Source organism: Pelobates fuscus, chromosome 11 (assembly GCF_036172605.1).
Source record: "Pelobates fuscus isolate aPelFus1 chromosome 11, aPelFus1.pri, whole genome shotgun sequence".
Lineage (NCBI taxonomy): Eukaryota > Metazoa > Chordata > Amphibia > Anura > Pelobatidae > Pelobates > Pelobates fuscus.
In genome coordinates, this window is record NC_086327.1 from 115368083 (window position 1) to 115383839 (window position 15757).

Genomic DNA, 15757 nt, shown 5'->3' on the forward strand with positions numbered 1-15757 from the left:
AGTTCTGGTAGTGACAAAAGACGGAGAGATCCACAGAGGGACCATAGGAATAGGGATAGTGCTAAAGGGAGCAATGTAATGGGAGACAATTGGAGAAATAGATGGGAGGAGCCTCAGGTAATCAACAATAATTGGAATAATAATAATAACTGGGAGAGGCTAAAATGGAGAGATAATAACTGGTAAAATCACAGTTGGAGAGAAAAACGAAGAAACAACAGAGAGAATACTTGGAGAAGGAACCATAGATGGGATGTGCAGCCCAATAGACGAAATTGGGATAATTGGAGGAATAAAGAAGGGAATAGCGAATACTGGGACCTGAAGAGACAGACTGAGAGATTGGAGGCAGAAGTAAAAGCACTTAGGGAACAGATGAGAGAGGAGGGATAGACTGATCAAATGAGGGTCCCCACCAATTAATAACTCCCATAAAATTTTGTTTTTTTTCTCTACATCTGTATGTATTTTTGTTTATCTTTTGTTTCTATATTTTGGTTACCAATAAAAATAGCCTGTAAGATTTTTATCTTTGTATGGCAACCGTTGTCAGTTTTCTTGCATGCTGACAAACATCTTTGATGGTTTGTCGTTTTTTTTTTTTTTAAAAGGGGATATAACCGAGCTTCAGATTGGAAACAGAGTAATGCTGAAATTTTTTTCCCCCTACCATCCATTTCCAAAACCAAAATGGAAAGGTCCATATATTGTGCTTGACAAAATTGGCCCTTCTGTGTATTTGTTAGACGTGGGAGATGAGAACTTTATGCCAAGTTAATGTAAATTTTAACATAGTCTCTTAGTTCTCTTTTCCAGATAATTGGAGATGGAGTGGATCCCTGGAAGAGCAGCCCACATAAGGAATATGAAGTGCAAGAAAACAGCAGTCATGATGTGGTGGTTATGTGTATCGTATTTTTATGTATATACTGTATAGCTTAGGAAAAGGGAATGTCATGATGAAGAATAATAATAAAATGGTACATCAGAGTACTCCAGTAGAGGGTTATCATAGGGAGAAGAAAGGAGTTCAGAAGAGTCAGAGAATATCAAAGTAACATTAAAAGTAAAGGAACAATCACCTGATGTTACATGTAAAGATAATCTTACAGTGGTTGGGCCTATAAGGGGTAGGATAGTGGTACAATGTAATATTTCAATGCCTAAAACTAACCTTCCCTCTGAATGTGCAGTTTGGAAATATCCAGGAGGAAGTGATTTACATAAGAGTACCAGTATATTTTGGGCCAATGCCACAAAAGAAGTTAGGATAAAGATGCTGCTGGAGAGAAATTTTACATTTTCCCAGGATGGTGTTGTAACATGCAGCCCCCATCAGACTGGATTACGTAATACAGTTGACCCAGCAATTAACATAAGAATTATACATTCTCAGGACTGTCCAACTACCACCCTGTGGCCAGAGCATGGCCTTTTCTTACAACCAACACAAACTGTTGCGTATACTGATGTATCTTATGTAACATTACCATTTTTGTTAAATTTTTCATTATTTAATATACCAGAGAGTTGCCCAGAGATGATGAAAGAATGGTTTAAAAATGTATTTCAAGCACATATTAATCTATTGTGGGATGCAACACAAGGGCTCAAGTTTAGAGAGAGAGAAAAAAGGGATCTGGGCACTGATATAATCTCAGGACTCAGTTTGGGAACATCAATTTGGAATAGGGCAGACATAGAGGGTCTTAACTCACGAGAACAAAATTATGTTAATAGGTTGCAGCAAATTATGCTTAAAGAGGGACGAGTGGATTTTAACACTCTAGCTGAAACTGATGTCACGATACAGAACATTCACACAGTTGCTGCAGATTTGCAGTGGATTAATATATATGTGAATACTCTCAGAGAATCAGTTAATAACAATAATGTATCTAAAGCTATGGTATGTGGTATAGTTGGAAATTTACTAGACGAACATCTAAATTTAGGCCTCCAAGAAATAAAACGAGGGGAATGGCCCAGAATAATCAATTCTACCCTAGTCTTTGATCTGGTTAGGGAATATGGCATAGATTGTCAGAATATAGTCCTTTCCAAAATTAAAGGTCTGCAGAGTTGGTGCAATAAGTGCAAATTAGGAAAAAGGGTAATTCCATTAATAATTGACCATTCCAGTTTGGACAGAACAGCCTGTACCTGTTTATAAGATGACTATGTTTGGTGATTTGGAAGTGGCTAATCGCACTAATGTTTTAAAGCGATTCCTTCCACAAACTCGCTTAGTAATAAAAGAAGACCAGTTCTGGAAAGTTATCAACCCCAGTTGCTGTGACAGATGTGGTAATGCTTGGCTTTGTTCCTGTGTACTTGAACCACTAGTCCAGGCAGATGGGTGCATGGTGGAAAACTCAGGAAGCTGCCCTGTTCACCTTCACAAACCCATAAATGGTTGGAAAAGTGTGGTGCACGGACAGGGTCCCACGATCTGCGCACTGGGAGGATCTTCAGTTCTGTGGCAGCAAACTATACAATGTAAGGTACCCCCAACAGGATGGTGTGTTAATCTTACCTATGGCTCTATGAAAGTGGGCAAGGAGGTCATAAGAGCCAATATCCAACTCACACAAAGTTCTATGGACGTGGTACAGGAAGATCTAGGAAATTGGATTAAAATGGCTCCCTCACTTTTTTTTTTTTTTAATTCTTTATGTTATTGTGCACGAAGGAAATACAAAGAGGCAAGCAATGCCACAACAGCTATTGCCAGCTTTTAGGTCAAAATTTAGAGACGTGTTAGGCATATCAGAACATTGCACTTTTTTACATTTTTATGTAGATACATCAAGGATTACATCAACATGTCAGTTATATGAGAAGGCAGACAAAATGCTATTTCGGGTTATCATACTGACGTTCGTAAATTCTTAGGATCACAAGCTTAACTAAGGTTGCTTTTCTCCTTCTTTCTCCCTCCCTGTGTTAAAGAGCGAAAACAAAGGAGAAAAAACAAAAAACAAAAACAAAACGAGAAAAACAACATACCTAGTCACGAGTTAAACAGGCCAGGTAACTGCTTTTCTACAGCACATTACTATCATTTGTGACAATAGAGTGATTGTGAGTCCTACTTGTGTAGGACCTGCTGGGCTAGTGATAGACATGTTGCACTGTACCCACTTAGACTGCGGGGCTTTGAGGAGCAATAAACGTTGCTGTGTCATGTTGATAAATAAAGTAACATCGCTTTGTAATCTAATAGTGCATATGAGCTTAACTGGTAATCTGTTAGTTTGTGTTTTCTAACTGTATAGACAGGCTAGCACAGTTTGCCTATTAAAGAGAGTGAACCGGTACATCTAGCCATAGGAAAACACAGTGCACATTTTTATGTTGTAAACGTTAAGTGTAAACTTAAACATGAGAGCAATGCATAGGGTACTGTTTCCCTCTCTAGTGCCAGGGAATCGACAGCCGTCAGTGTAACCAGCAGAAAACATGACCATAAGAAGCACAGAGTTCCTTTAGTGAGAAAATATGATACAGCATAAGAGGATCGGTTTAAACTGGGGTTGTGTGTCTGCAAACCAGTCTCTTTCAGCCCATGCCGGTCCGTGGCAGGCTGTCTTCCGGGCCGAGATGGCCCTTGTAGCCCCCTAGCTTGCTGACGCTGCTTCGGGAGTCAGCTCCGGCGGTGCCTCGTGGTGTCAGCTGCCGCCCAGTCGCTTGTGTTGTCTCGATCTGTGCGTGGAGTCGGTTCAAGCTGCAATGGGTGCTGGGATTTTGATCCGGTGAGTTGCTTGTTTGTAACGGTCGGTGTGCATATCTGGATGATTTCATTTGCGAACAAGGGATTACGCCCGATAGGCCTGCCGCCATTTTCTGTCTGTGGGCCCGCTGGTACCTGTGTTGTCGGGCGGCCATTTTGGAGGCTCGTGGCGTCTGCCTATAGTAGCTCCTTCGAGCTGCGGGCCGCATCCACGAGGTCACCGTTATCTCGGCTTGATGGTAGGTAGCTCCCCTCCTCTGCAGGGCGTCCCTGAAGCTTGTGCAGAGGTAGTCAAATGTTTCCAGAGGGGACATGGGTGGATGGATGCATGTGCTCCGCTTTCTGCGTTTACGCTGGGCAGCCATTATGGATTTGCCCTGTGGGTCAGTTGCCCCAGTTTGACTTGTGTCTGGGTCGACTGCTTGCGTTGAGTGTGGACCGGGATATCCCCTACCGGTCCAAAGGGGGGGGAGGGGGAAGGTTGCAGAGAAGTCGCTTAGTGGCTTTTGTGCCAAGGAGAGCGGCCGCCTCTCCCCGGCTTCAGCCTCAGTAGGCCGCATCCGTGTCTCTGTGTTCCCGGCTTCCATGGGCCCAGGGGTGGAATCGTTGGATTCAGGAGGGCACCCCCAATGTGTGTGGCGCACCCCCAAGTGGCTTTGGGTGAAGTGGTCGTTGTTTTTGCCCCGGATCGTGCCCGCTCGGCAGGAGCCCATGTCAGATGCGTCTGCACGGCTCGGTGGTCAGGCTCCGCCCCCTCCCTCACTTTTTAAGAAAATCCCACCACTTAATGTAGATTTGGATGCATTATTTAAAAGAAATAATCGAAGGGTTGTGCAATTGCAAGAGCTGGTGAAGGAAAATGTAGCTAGCCTTAATGATTTAACAAATAGTTTTCAAGAGCCCCGGTGGAGCATACCCTACAATACTTACACACACCCAGGATTAAGAACTGATTTGTAGTATTTGTTTGTCTACAATTTGTTTTAATCTGCTCTCTATTCATTTTATATTGCTGTTGGAGGAAAGAACTAAAAAAAATCCATACAAAGCAGGAAAAATTAGAGCTCACATCCATTTTAGGGATATAAAATATATGTGTGGGTTCATGTCTTGCCTTGATTTTTTTTTTTTTTTTATAAATATACAGAAATCAGAGTGGGTGGCGGGGTTGTATGTGAATAATCTCCTTATTAGATCTTATTCAAGTGGTGGAGTGTTGGGGAAAATATTATATATATATATATATATATATATATATATATATATATATATATATATATATATATATATATATATATATAATATATCTGTTTAATATGTGCTTGATTAAGTCTGTGTGTATGGAAGGTCAGGAATTATCTTCAAAGGGAGTTTCTGTTTAGATAGTTGGAAAGATACAGCACCTGAAAGGCACCTATCACATTTAAATATCAACTGGTCTTCAAAGGAGTCTCTATCTAGGAAATCACACCTTAGGTTAGAGGCAAAGGGATGGCTGGGAGAGTTAACACTTAAATAAAATAACAGGATAGACAACACTTTGGGCCTTGGGAAAGTAAATCACATTTACATATCAATTGAGCTGAGGAGTTTGCTATTTACAACCAATTCCTTTAAAAATAGAAGATACTGACATCACATTAGACTAGGTTTGGTAAGACACACATGCTGCACATAACATCTCACAGCACATACACAATGTAGCAGATATTATTAGATAGATGGCATGTATGAGTGTTATGAATGTATTTTAACTATAACTCTGTACCATTCTTCTTCTGTAATATTTAACTGGGCAGATTCTAAGTAAAGATTTCTCTCTGGTAAGAACTATGGTGTTGGCTGCTTATTTGTAATATCGGGTAGAATACCTTAGTAGTGCTAGTCATATATTTATCTGGACAAGGGGATAAAGATATGTTAGTTCTTGGAAGAGGTTATACAGGGATATTACATTCACTATTAATACACAACGCAGAGTGAATTTCTCTCAAAAGGATATCAATTGGAAGTATTGATGGTGAGAGAAGGATTATACAACCTACATGTATATATTTTTTTAAAAGAAGACAACCTAAGGCATTAAACTCAGGGTATTTGGACTCTTTTCATACAACCATTTTACCACCAATCTATGCCAAATTTTAAAAAATAAAAATAATAATTGGTGATGTTCTTGACACACATTGCAATTTAAGAATACATGTACGAAGAACTTCAAGGGTTACTGCCAAAGAAGACCCCAATATGTGTTCAGCAACATCTCCGGAGTACAGTGATAACCCCCATGTATAGGTTTGTTGGGTTTTCTGGGGCTAAAAGACCTTATTTGGAGGCTGCGCATTCCAGTTTTCCAACTTGGAATTTTCTCAGCTGGTCATCATGCACCCATGTCCTATTTGGGACATTTTTCAAGCCGGCGTTTATGACCACCCCAAAAAGGACAGCATAGAATGCCCACCATCCTTAAGGCGTTAAACACCAAGTGCATAAATACGTGCAAAAACATACTATATTGGGATATAATTATTAATTAGTGGGGTAATATCTTCTTGATCCAAGGAGATATCTAAATGCCATTCTGGGGTCAAGAAGGAATTTTTTGCACAATTGAAAGCGTGTCAGACTGTGTTTTTTGCCTTCTTTTGGATTAACAGCAAAAGCAAATGTGAGAAAGGCAGAACTTGATGGACACATGTATTTTTTCAGCTATCAATTATGTAATTATATAACTATGTAACTTCCTAATGCTAATCTAATTTCTGCACCTTCTGAATGTAGTTCATTCTCTCTTGTCTTGGTTTTGCAGCTTTCTAAAAAACAGAACTGGAGGTTAGTAAAGGATGGAGTTTACTGTGAATATAACAGTTCTAGAGAATGCAGAATGGTTGAGACAGAGTCTGTATAATTTGCAAAAAGAAAAAGAAAAAAAACAACCACACTCCAATCATGTGAAGATCTGGGTGCTAAACGGAACCAAGGGTCAGCACCAGCCCCAGGAAGTAGCTATCATTGGTAAAAAAGAAAATCTAGGCACTCACTTATCCCAATAAATGCATTTGAAGATACTTGGAGTGCCTGCATCCACTTTCTACCACTGAAAGCCTGTATAATAGCACAATTGGATGATCTCTAGGTCAGGACATCGAAGCCAAAGTCAGAAGCCAGAGAAGAACTTGAGAAGAAAGGGTTATCCATAAACATAGCGAGCTTCACTCAGAATGGGATATGATGCAGTTAGCCTTAAGAGACATTCTGACACTGTATAGGATATGTGTGTGTGTGTGGTTGCTGTGTATTTTAGGCAGGGAGCTAGTTATTGGTGGTAGTGGTTGTTGCTCTTGGTAGTTTGGGGGCACTGCATGTGGTAATCACCTAATGTTGGTATAGTTCACAGTAAATATTCTTTCTGGTTTAGCTCTAATTAATGATGGAGAGTGCAGGCTGGAGGAACCTGACAGGATTGGATGGCGAGGAGTCTTTACTGTGGTCTGCACCTGCCTTAGGTGTAGTGACACCATTAGGAGAAAATACTAGGAGAATAACAATCCCTGCCACTAGGAATCTTCATTTGAACACCGCAGCTTTAAGGCCCAATTTTAACTAACATCCCTGCAACTAAGAATCTTCATTTGAACACTGGAGCTTTAAGGCCCAATCCAACTACCATCCTTGCAACTGAATTTTTTTTATTGCTTATATTGATCCTTTTGTGTGAATCATTTTACTTAAGGAACAGAATATTCATATGTTAGACCCTATTTCTTTTTAGCAGGTCTTAAAGGTAATGCATTTAATGTTATGCACAGCAGTCATTTGGACTCCTGGAGGATAAAACTGCAGGATCTTAAAAAGCAAGATGGTGGACCCCAAAAACAGAGCTTTTGGTATATTTCCCTTCCTATTCACTGCTGGGCAACAGCACACAAAGTGAGGATATCACATTCAGAGTATTTGCCTAATATACAGTGTTGCCCAAAGATGACAAAAAGACATAAACTAGAAGGTAAAAGTAAAGACAAAAGTCAGAAAACACCCATATGTTGTAGAATCTGTTTTGGCTTGAACATTACAATTTTTTTTTTTAATGTAAACCTATTGAGATGCCAACTTTCAAGATCACTAAGAAGTAGAAAAATAAAAAGAAACATTTGTCATAGGCTCATGCATTGGTCTAACATTGACTGGTTTATGACTTTTGACTAAACCGGTAGATATAGTATACCAGCTGGAGAGGCACACATGTCTCAACCACATGTTTGCTCTAAGTCCCCTTGGCCTGAATCTCCCAGTTGATCATATACATGTACATGAAGTCATGCACTTATGCTTTCAACATGCATTTTCATTGGATCAGCAGTGAACAGACAAAATGTTTTATAACTTAAAAAAGTAATAGTGGGGTTATTCATAGAGGGTAATCCAGAGGCAGAGTTTTAAAAGTGGAAAAGCCACCATAGAAACCAACGAAATTGTGTTTTTGATTGCAAAACTTTTAGAATGTTGCCCCACGATTACGCTTTACGCAGAACCATTAGTGTAACTCCTCCATCAATGCAATATGTGACTTGACTGTGAAGACTAGACTGGATGTAATGTCACTTGATAAATGTTTAATAGACATTTTAAAAGAAAATAGATCATCACATAAAAAAGGTTAACAGGCGTTCTAAACACTTAACAGGCGTTCTAAACACTTAACCACATCATTTTACTGGCCCTGCATGTGCTACCTTTCTTTTTAAATACTTTCATCAGAGATGTGAACTTTCATGTCCAGAGCCTCAATGGGCTGTCAATCAGCTCGCTGGTACACTCTCTTCCTGGATGTAAATATCAGTTGTGTACACTTTGTTTTTGATATCATCACATGCAACACAAAAAATGCTAATCTCAGATGCCTTAGATAGGCTGTTCATGGCTTGATGAGTTATAAACATATGGTTGAATTATCTTAGTAGAGCAGAGACTTACTCTGCTAACTCAATAGCAATTTTCTCTTTGACTTCAATGGAGAAATTGCTCTTCAGTAAAATGTGATAATCCAGCCCACCTGGTCAAAGCTTCTGCTTCAGGATTTTCATTAACTATGTAACTCATTGATATAGAAAAACATCAATCAGTTGTGATTTCATACTTCTGCCATTCATAGTTGCAGAGATCAAAGAAAAAAAAAAACCACAACAACTCCTTTGGGAATTTATGTCACAACAATGTGAGTACAAGATGTTGCCTGTCCCTACTGGATTGCAAATCATATAATTCTCAGTGAGATTCTGGCTGAGGTTGATAGGAGTAAAAATATAAATTTGATGTAATTGGAAAGTGAGGCAACCACTTGCTTTACAATGCATGTGTACTATAACTCCAATCAACCTCATCCAGCATGTGTACTATAAGTCCAATCAACCTCATCCAGCATGTGTACTATAACTCCAATCAACCTCATCCAGCATGTGTACTATAACTCCAATCAACCTCATCCAGCATGTGTACTATAACTCCAATCAACCTCATCCGGCATGTGTACTATAACTCCAATCAACCTCATCCAGCATGTGTACTATAACTCCAATCAACCTCATCCAGCATGTGTACTATAACTCCAATCAACCTCATCCGGCATGTGTACTATAACTCCAATCAACCTCATCCAGCATGTGTACTATAACTCCAATCAACCTCATCCAGCATGTGTACTATAACTCCAATCAACCTCATCCAGAGGTTGGCTGAGCCTGAAACGAATTTTAGTCTACAATAGTTTTATATTGCGATATATAAAGCTAATATATTACCAACACAAAGAAATATTACTTAAAAACAACACTTGAACTAATAAAGCCCTTAAGTATGAGTTGCTATGGGTCCCTTAATCTCAATAAAATAACCCATTTCTGTGAGGAAATTTGGAATAGAAATTGACCATCAACATTTCAATCATTTGATTAAACATTGCCTTTCACAAACAAGGAAGTAGGTGACAGCCAAAAAAGAGGTGGATTTTTATTAGCTGCAGAGACTAGTTCTGCTTAGGAAATAGGTGTGCAAAGTAAATGCATCTATTTTGCAACAATTAATTATATGCATTAAAAAATTCAATTTATTTTCTATTTTCATATAATCACAGCCATGTATTTGTTAAATGAATAAAACAATCCAATTTGATTTGGTGGCTTTTTTTTTTTTTTACACATATTTTATTGACATTATAATTTAAATAAAAAAGTTAACGCCATGCATACTTTTACAGTGTTATATTTATCAGCCAAACATATTAATTAAAGATAATACATATAATCACAACATTAAAAAAGTGATTTCTTTATCACAAAAATAAAAATTCTAGCATTCGTTTTTGTTTTTTATTGGTATTTAACAGTATCTCTCTCTCTGTATCCATTTATAATGTGCACATTCTCAGAGTTCTATTACATACTTTAACGGCCAAACTAATTGCTAAACTTAGTGAAGTTACCTCCCTGCATGGCTTTCCAAAGAACAAGAAAATAATAATTTCAAGATGGATGCCAAATATTTTCCACTCATATAAGCATACTGAAGCTCCAATAAGAGTGCATGTATGCTCCTGTCCTGGGTACATGGAAATCATTGTAACAGATAATTAAAGGGACACTCTGAGCATCAAAACCACTGCATTTTAACATAGTTGTTCTAGTGCATAGATACTGTCTCTTTTCTCTGGCAATGTAAATATGTCAGAGAGATACCAACTAAAGTTATTCCCTCCTTAACATATTTTCGTTATTATTCATGTTCGTTGTCATCATGCACATGATAATGCCAAACATGGCTATTACTTCTCATAGATCGAGAGATACTTTATTCATTGCTTCTCTTTGAAAATTATTTGATTGGTGGAAAAGTGTGATGTCATGCGTGCACCACATTTCCCTAGTACATCTCTATGAGAAGCATTGGATTGGTAAATAAGAAGATATCAGAGAAGGAGGATCAGGCTGGATTAAAGAAACTGTTTCTGTGCTGGAATAAGTTATGTTGTAGTGTGAATTAAAGCAGCATTACCCATTCCAACATTTGGGAATGCCAAGGAACTGTTACCAGCAAGTGCAACATGAGAGCATCATTAGACATAATAGCGCTGGGCTAGGACCTATAGTATCTTTCTCTTCATTTTCTACCCTGAGCAGGGATGGCCAAAAAGTGGTTAGTCAGCCTTGCATACATTCATACAAGGTTGACGTACCCCTTGTTGGCATCCTGTCACCATTCCATGGGGGAAACCCCTATTTTAGACATCATCAGTGACACTAGTGGCATCACTAGCCCCATTGGTCTACCCACTCCCTGTCCTAATTTCATACGTATGAGTGAAATACAACAAACAGAAAATAAAGAATATAAGTTACCATATAGTATTGATGTGGTTAATATTAAGTTGCAAACCACTTTTTGTAATATTTCCAATTAAAAATGTGTTTTTCTTAATCTTTCATAACACCAATTTCAATTTATTTTTCTGACTCCTCAAATATTGCTTTTTATTTTAGAAAAGAAAAGTAAAAAAACACTTTAAAATAACATTACAATTCCTTAACTTGGTGTATGCAATTAAAGATTTCTGATGATCAGAACCAGGCCAAATGCTTGGATTAGAGATGTCAATATGGAGAAAGTCTGTTTTGCAGAACCAGAAGTTGTTTTGGAAGTGCCTGAAATGCATTGAAAAAGGTAAACATTGAAATTAAGCAACACATTGAACTATGTTATGTTAAATCATCTTGATTTTCAGAATACAGATTTTTTTACAAAATTTACAGAAAAATATTGTGTTTACATATAACCTGTCTGACTTTATATGTGTATGCACATTTACTTTCTTTTTTATTTTGTTTCTGATATCTTGTATTATTAAGTTTTTAAAATACTAGCTATTCCATTTTTACCTAAGAAATGTTTACATCAGATAGTCAAGAAACACAAGTAGTTTCCTGAAAAAAAATAAAAATCCAAAAAGGTATTTTCCTCCACTGGCATTGTAATTTCTTAAATTTAATACATTTTTGGTTGATTTTTAGTAATTCTACCAAGAATCAAAATAATTGGGTCATCTCTAGTATCACCTAATAATATGTCAAATCAATAAGCAGCATGGCAAATCAATGAACCAGGAAATTGTGTCCTATCAGGGCTAGTCCATTTGTATCAAGTGGGTTGGTTCCAACTAGAAAAATTTAGGAAAATACAAATATACCAGTTGATTTGCTAAATTCAGAAAAACTATCTGCAATTGCATCTGTATTTTATTCTACTGATGCTGAAAAAGCTTCTGATCAGGTTGTGCCCAAGGAGTCAGGCAAAGTTCCCCTTTGTGTATCACAGGGATATGGCTGCAAGATAAGTTGGGATTCAAAATTCAAAACCCTCAGGGTATTACTGAAAATTCAAAGTGAAGTTCAAATTCAAGGTAAAAATTGTTGAATTGAAAACATTCTCTAAGTTGGCGATGATACCAGTTTGGCTGCTTTGCCCTAAATTCTAAATTCACTTTGAGTTCACATTGAATTCTCACTTTATTGAATAACCCTGCCAGTTGCTCTGCAGCTATAGTTAGCTGGATGCAATGGCTTGGTGAGCACTAAGACATGTTAATTAAAAATTAGTGTTGGAAGTTGTGGAGTATAAATGCCTTTTTCTGTCTAACCAAGTAGATTAAACATTTTCAAACCCAGTATGTCTCTTCAAAAGATGCTCTTAATTTTTGCAGTATACCTAGTGATGATGAATGTATTTTAATTCTTATGACTTCCAAAGATATCATTTTACTAAATATTTTTTCTCTCTTGTTTCAATGACTAATATGGCACTACTCTTTCAATATTGAATACAGTCAATCTTTTTTATTTTAAACATGTGTCACCTATTCACTTAATATTATTACATACGATACTATTAAAATACTGATTCAATCTCCCATCATATGGTTCCTCAATATACTCTTGCTCTTCCTTTTCTTGCCTAGCGCATAACACGTTTCTCAAATTTTTTTAATTTTCTCAATTGGTTCATCACACATATGTGTTCTTAAATATATATATTATTATAATTATTATATGTATATATATATATATATATATATATATATATATATATATACATATAATAATTATAATAATATATATATATATATATACATATATATATATATATATATATATATATATATATATACATATAATAATTATAATAAATATATTATCATATACTTATAATAATTATAATAATATATATATATATATATATATATATATATATATATAAATAATATTATTTAACAACATTGGGATATTGCTTTTTAAACATATAAACTTGTTTTTATAATTAACCTGCGGTGGAGTTTGTGTTAATTGTTGCAGAGGTAGCTGAAAGAAAAAAAATGATATATTTTTAATTAAAAGGAAAAAATATGCTTTATTGAGTAAGATTATATTTATTGCAATAAATGTTTTTTATACCAAGTCTCAAAATATATTTTATCTGAAAAACATTCAAGGATAATTTAAAATTCTAATTATATTGCTCATTGTTTAATTCCTCACTCAGTTAATGGACTACTTTCAAGGCCTCTGTCACTAAATATTTCTCAACATATTGCAAACACAAGTAGAAGATTTATTTTTTGCCATCTAGACAATTTCCAATGTCTACATCTTTCTAACAAACCACTGGCTCCTTGCCTCTAAAAAGGAAAGTGACAGGAACATTGTGGAGTATAAACTATTTTTTGGCTAACTGATTAGAATTAGATTGCATATTTCAAACCCAGTCTAATATTATTTACAAACATTGCTGTATTGTTTTTTAACCCCTTAAGGACTAAGCCAAATGTACACGTTGTGAACAAAACAAAACGTAATCAAAACGTAAACAAAACCTTAGTGTTGGGAAGTTGTGGAGTATAAATGCCTTTTTCTGTCTAACCAAGTAGATTAAACATTTTCAAACCCAGTATGTCTCTTCAAAAGATGCTCTTAATTTTTGCAGTATACCTAGTGATGATGAATGTATTTTAATTCTTATGACTTCCAAAGATATCATTTTACTAAATATTTTTTCTCTCTTGTTTCAATGACTAATATGGCACTACTCTTTCAATATTGAATACAGTCAATCTTTTTTATTTTAAACATGTGTCACCTATTCACTTAATATTATTACATACGATACTATTAAAATACTGATTCAATCTCCCATCATATGGTTCCTCAATATACTCTTGCTCTTCCTTTTCTTGCCTAGCGCATAACACGTTTCTCTAATTTTTTTTAATTTTCTCAATTGGCCCATCACACATATGTGTTCTTAAATAAATAAATAAATAAATAAATATATATATATATATATATATATATATATATATATATATATATATATATATATATATATATATATATATATATATATATATACTATTATTTAACAACATTGGGATAATGCTTTTTAAACATATAAACTTGTTTTTATAATTAACCTGCGGTGGAGTTTGTGTTGATGGTTGCAGAGGCAGCTGAAAGAAAAAAAAAATGATATATTTTTAATTAAAAGGAATAAATATGCTTTATTGAGTAAGATCATATTTATTGCAATAAAAATGTTTTTTATACCAAGTCTCAAAATACATTTTATCTGAAAAACATTCAAGGATAATTTAAAATTCTAATTATATTGCTCAGTTTAATTTATCCCTCAGTTAATGGACTACTTTCAAGGCCTCTGTCACTAAATATATCTCAGCATATTGCAAACACAAGTAGAAGATTTATTTTTTGCCATCTAGACAATTTCCAATGTCTACATCTTTCTAACAAACCACTGGCTCCATGCCTCTAAAAAGGAAAGTGACAGGAACATTGTGGAGTATAAATTCATTTTTGGCTAACTGATTAGAATTAGATTGCATATTTCAAACCCAGTATGTCTCTTCTTCAGATGATCTTAATTTACTGTATTATACCTAGTGAAGCTATATGCTTGTATTTTAATGACTTAAAAATATATCATTTCACTATATCTATTTCTTCCCTGTTTCAATTACTAATTTGTACTACCCTTTCTCTATTTAATATAGTCAATCTTTATTTTAAAACAATGTGCAAACTACTTACTCAATAATATTAATTACGATTCTATTAAAGGGACACTATAGGCACCCATACCACTTCAGTTCATTGAAGTGGTCTGTGTGCATATTCCCAAATCCCTTAACCCAGCAAACATAATTATTGCAGTTGTTAATTAACTGCAATACTTACCTTAGCGGGTTAACTTCACCTCTAGGAGTTGTCTACCGGACAATAGCCTCTAGAGGGATCTCTGTGCTGTTAGGCGACTTATGGTTACCTAACTGATGCTGGACGTGCTTACAGTATGCATGCGTACTGCATAGCCAGAAAGCAGTATACATTGAAAAAAAAATGGTTTGGAAATCGTAAAGTGCTACTTGTACTTAAAACCCTAAAACTTTCCAAAAAAAGCTAAGAACACAAGCATTCCTAAACTCAGGGCAAAATTTAAAAACTATTTAGCATGGGTGTTTTTTGGCGGTTTTAGATGCGTAACAGATTTTGGGGGTCAAAGTTAGAAAAAGTGTTTTTTTTATTTTTTCATCATATTTTGTAATTATTTTTATAGTAAATTATGATATGACGAAAATAATAGTATATTTAGAAAGACCATTTAATGGCGAGAAAAATGGTATATAATATGTTGTGTTACAGCATGAGTAAGAGGATAATTACAGCTAAACACAAACACTGCAGAAATGTAAAAATAGCGCTGGTCCTTAACGGTAAGAAAATTGAAAAACGGTCTGATCTCTAAGGGGCTAAAGGGACACTATAGGCACCTAGACCACTTCAGCTCATTGAAGTGGTGTGGGTGCATATTCCCAGGTCTCTTAACGCAGCAAAGATAATTATTGCAGTTATTAATTAACTGCAATAATTAACTTAATGTGTTAACTTAACCTCTAGTGGCTGTCTA

At 35.8% G+C, this 15757-nt stretch overlaps 1 protein-coding gene across 8 annotated transcripts in view; it reads right to left on the reverse strand.

Annotated features, from left to right (window-relative positions):
* Positions 1-11047: 11047 nt before the first annotated feature.
* LOC134577956 (mucin-21-like) overlaps positions 11048-15757 on the reverse strand; it is a 34110-nt gene continuing 29400 nt past the window's right edge. For all 8 annotated transcript variants that reach the window (XM_063436905.1, XM_063436908.1, XM_063436904.1 and 5 more), the window contains one exon: positions 11048-11427. In XM_063436905.1, coding sequence (XP_063292975.1) covers positions 11327-11427 — 101 coding nt within the window. In that variant the 3' untranslated portion in view covers positions 11048-11326. The remainder of the gene's footprint in view (positions 11428-15757) is intronic.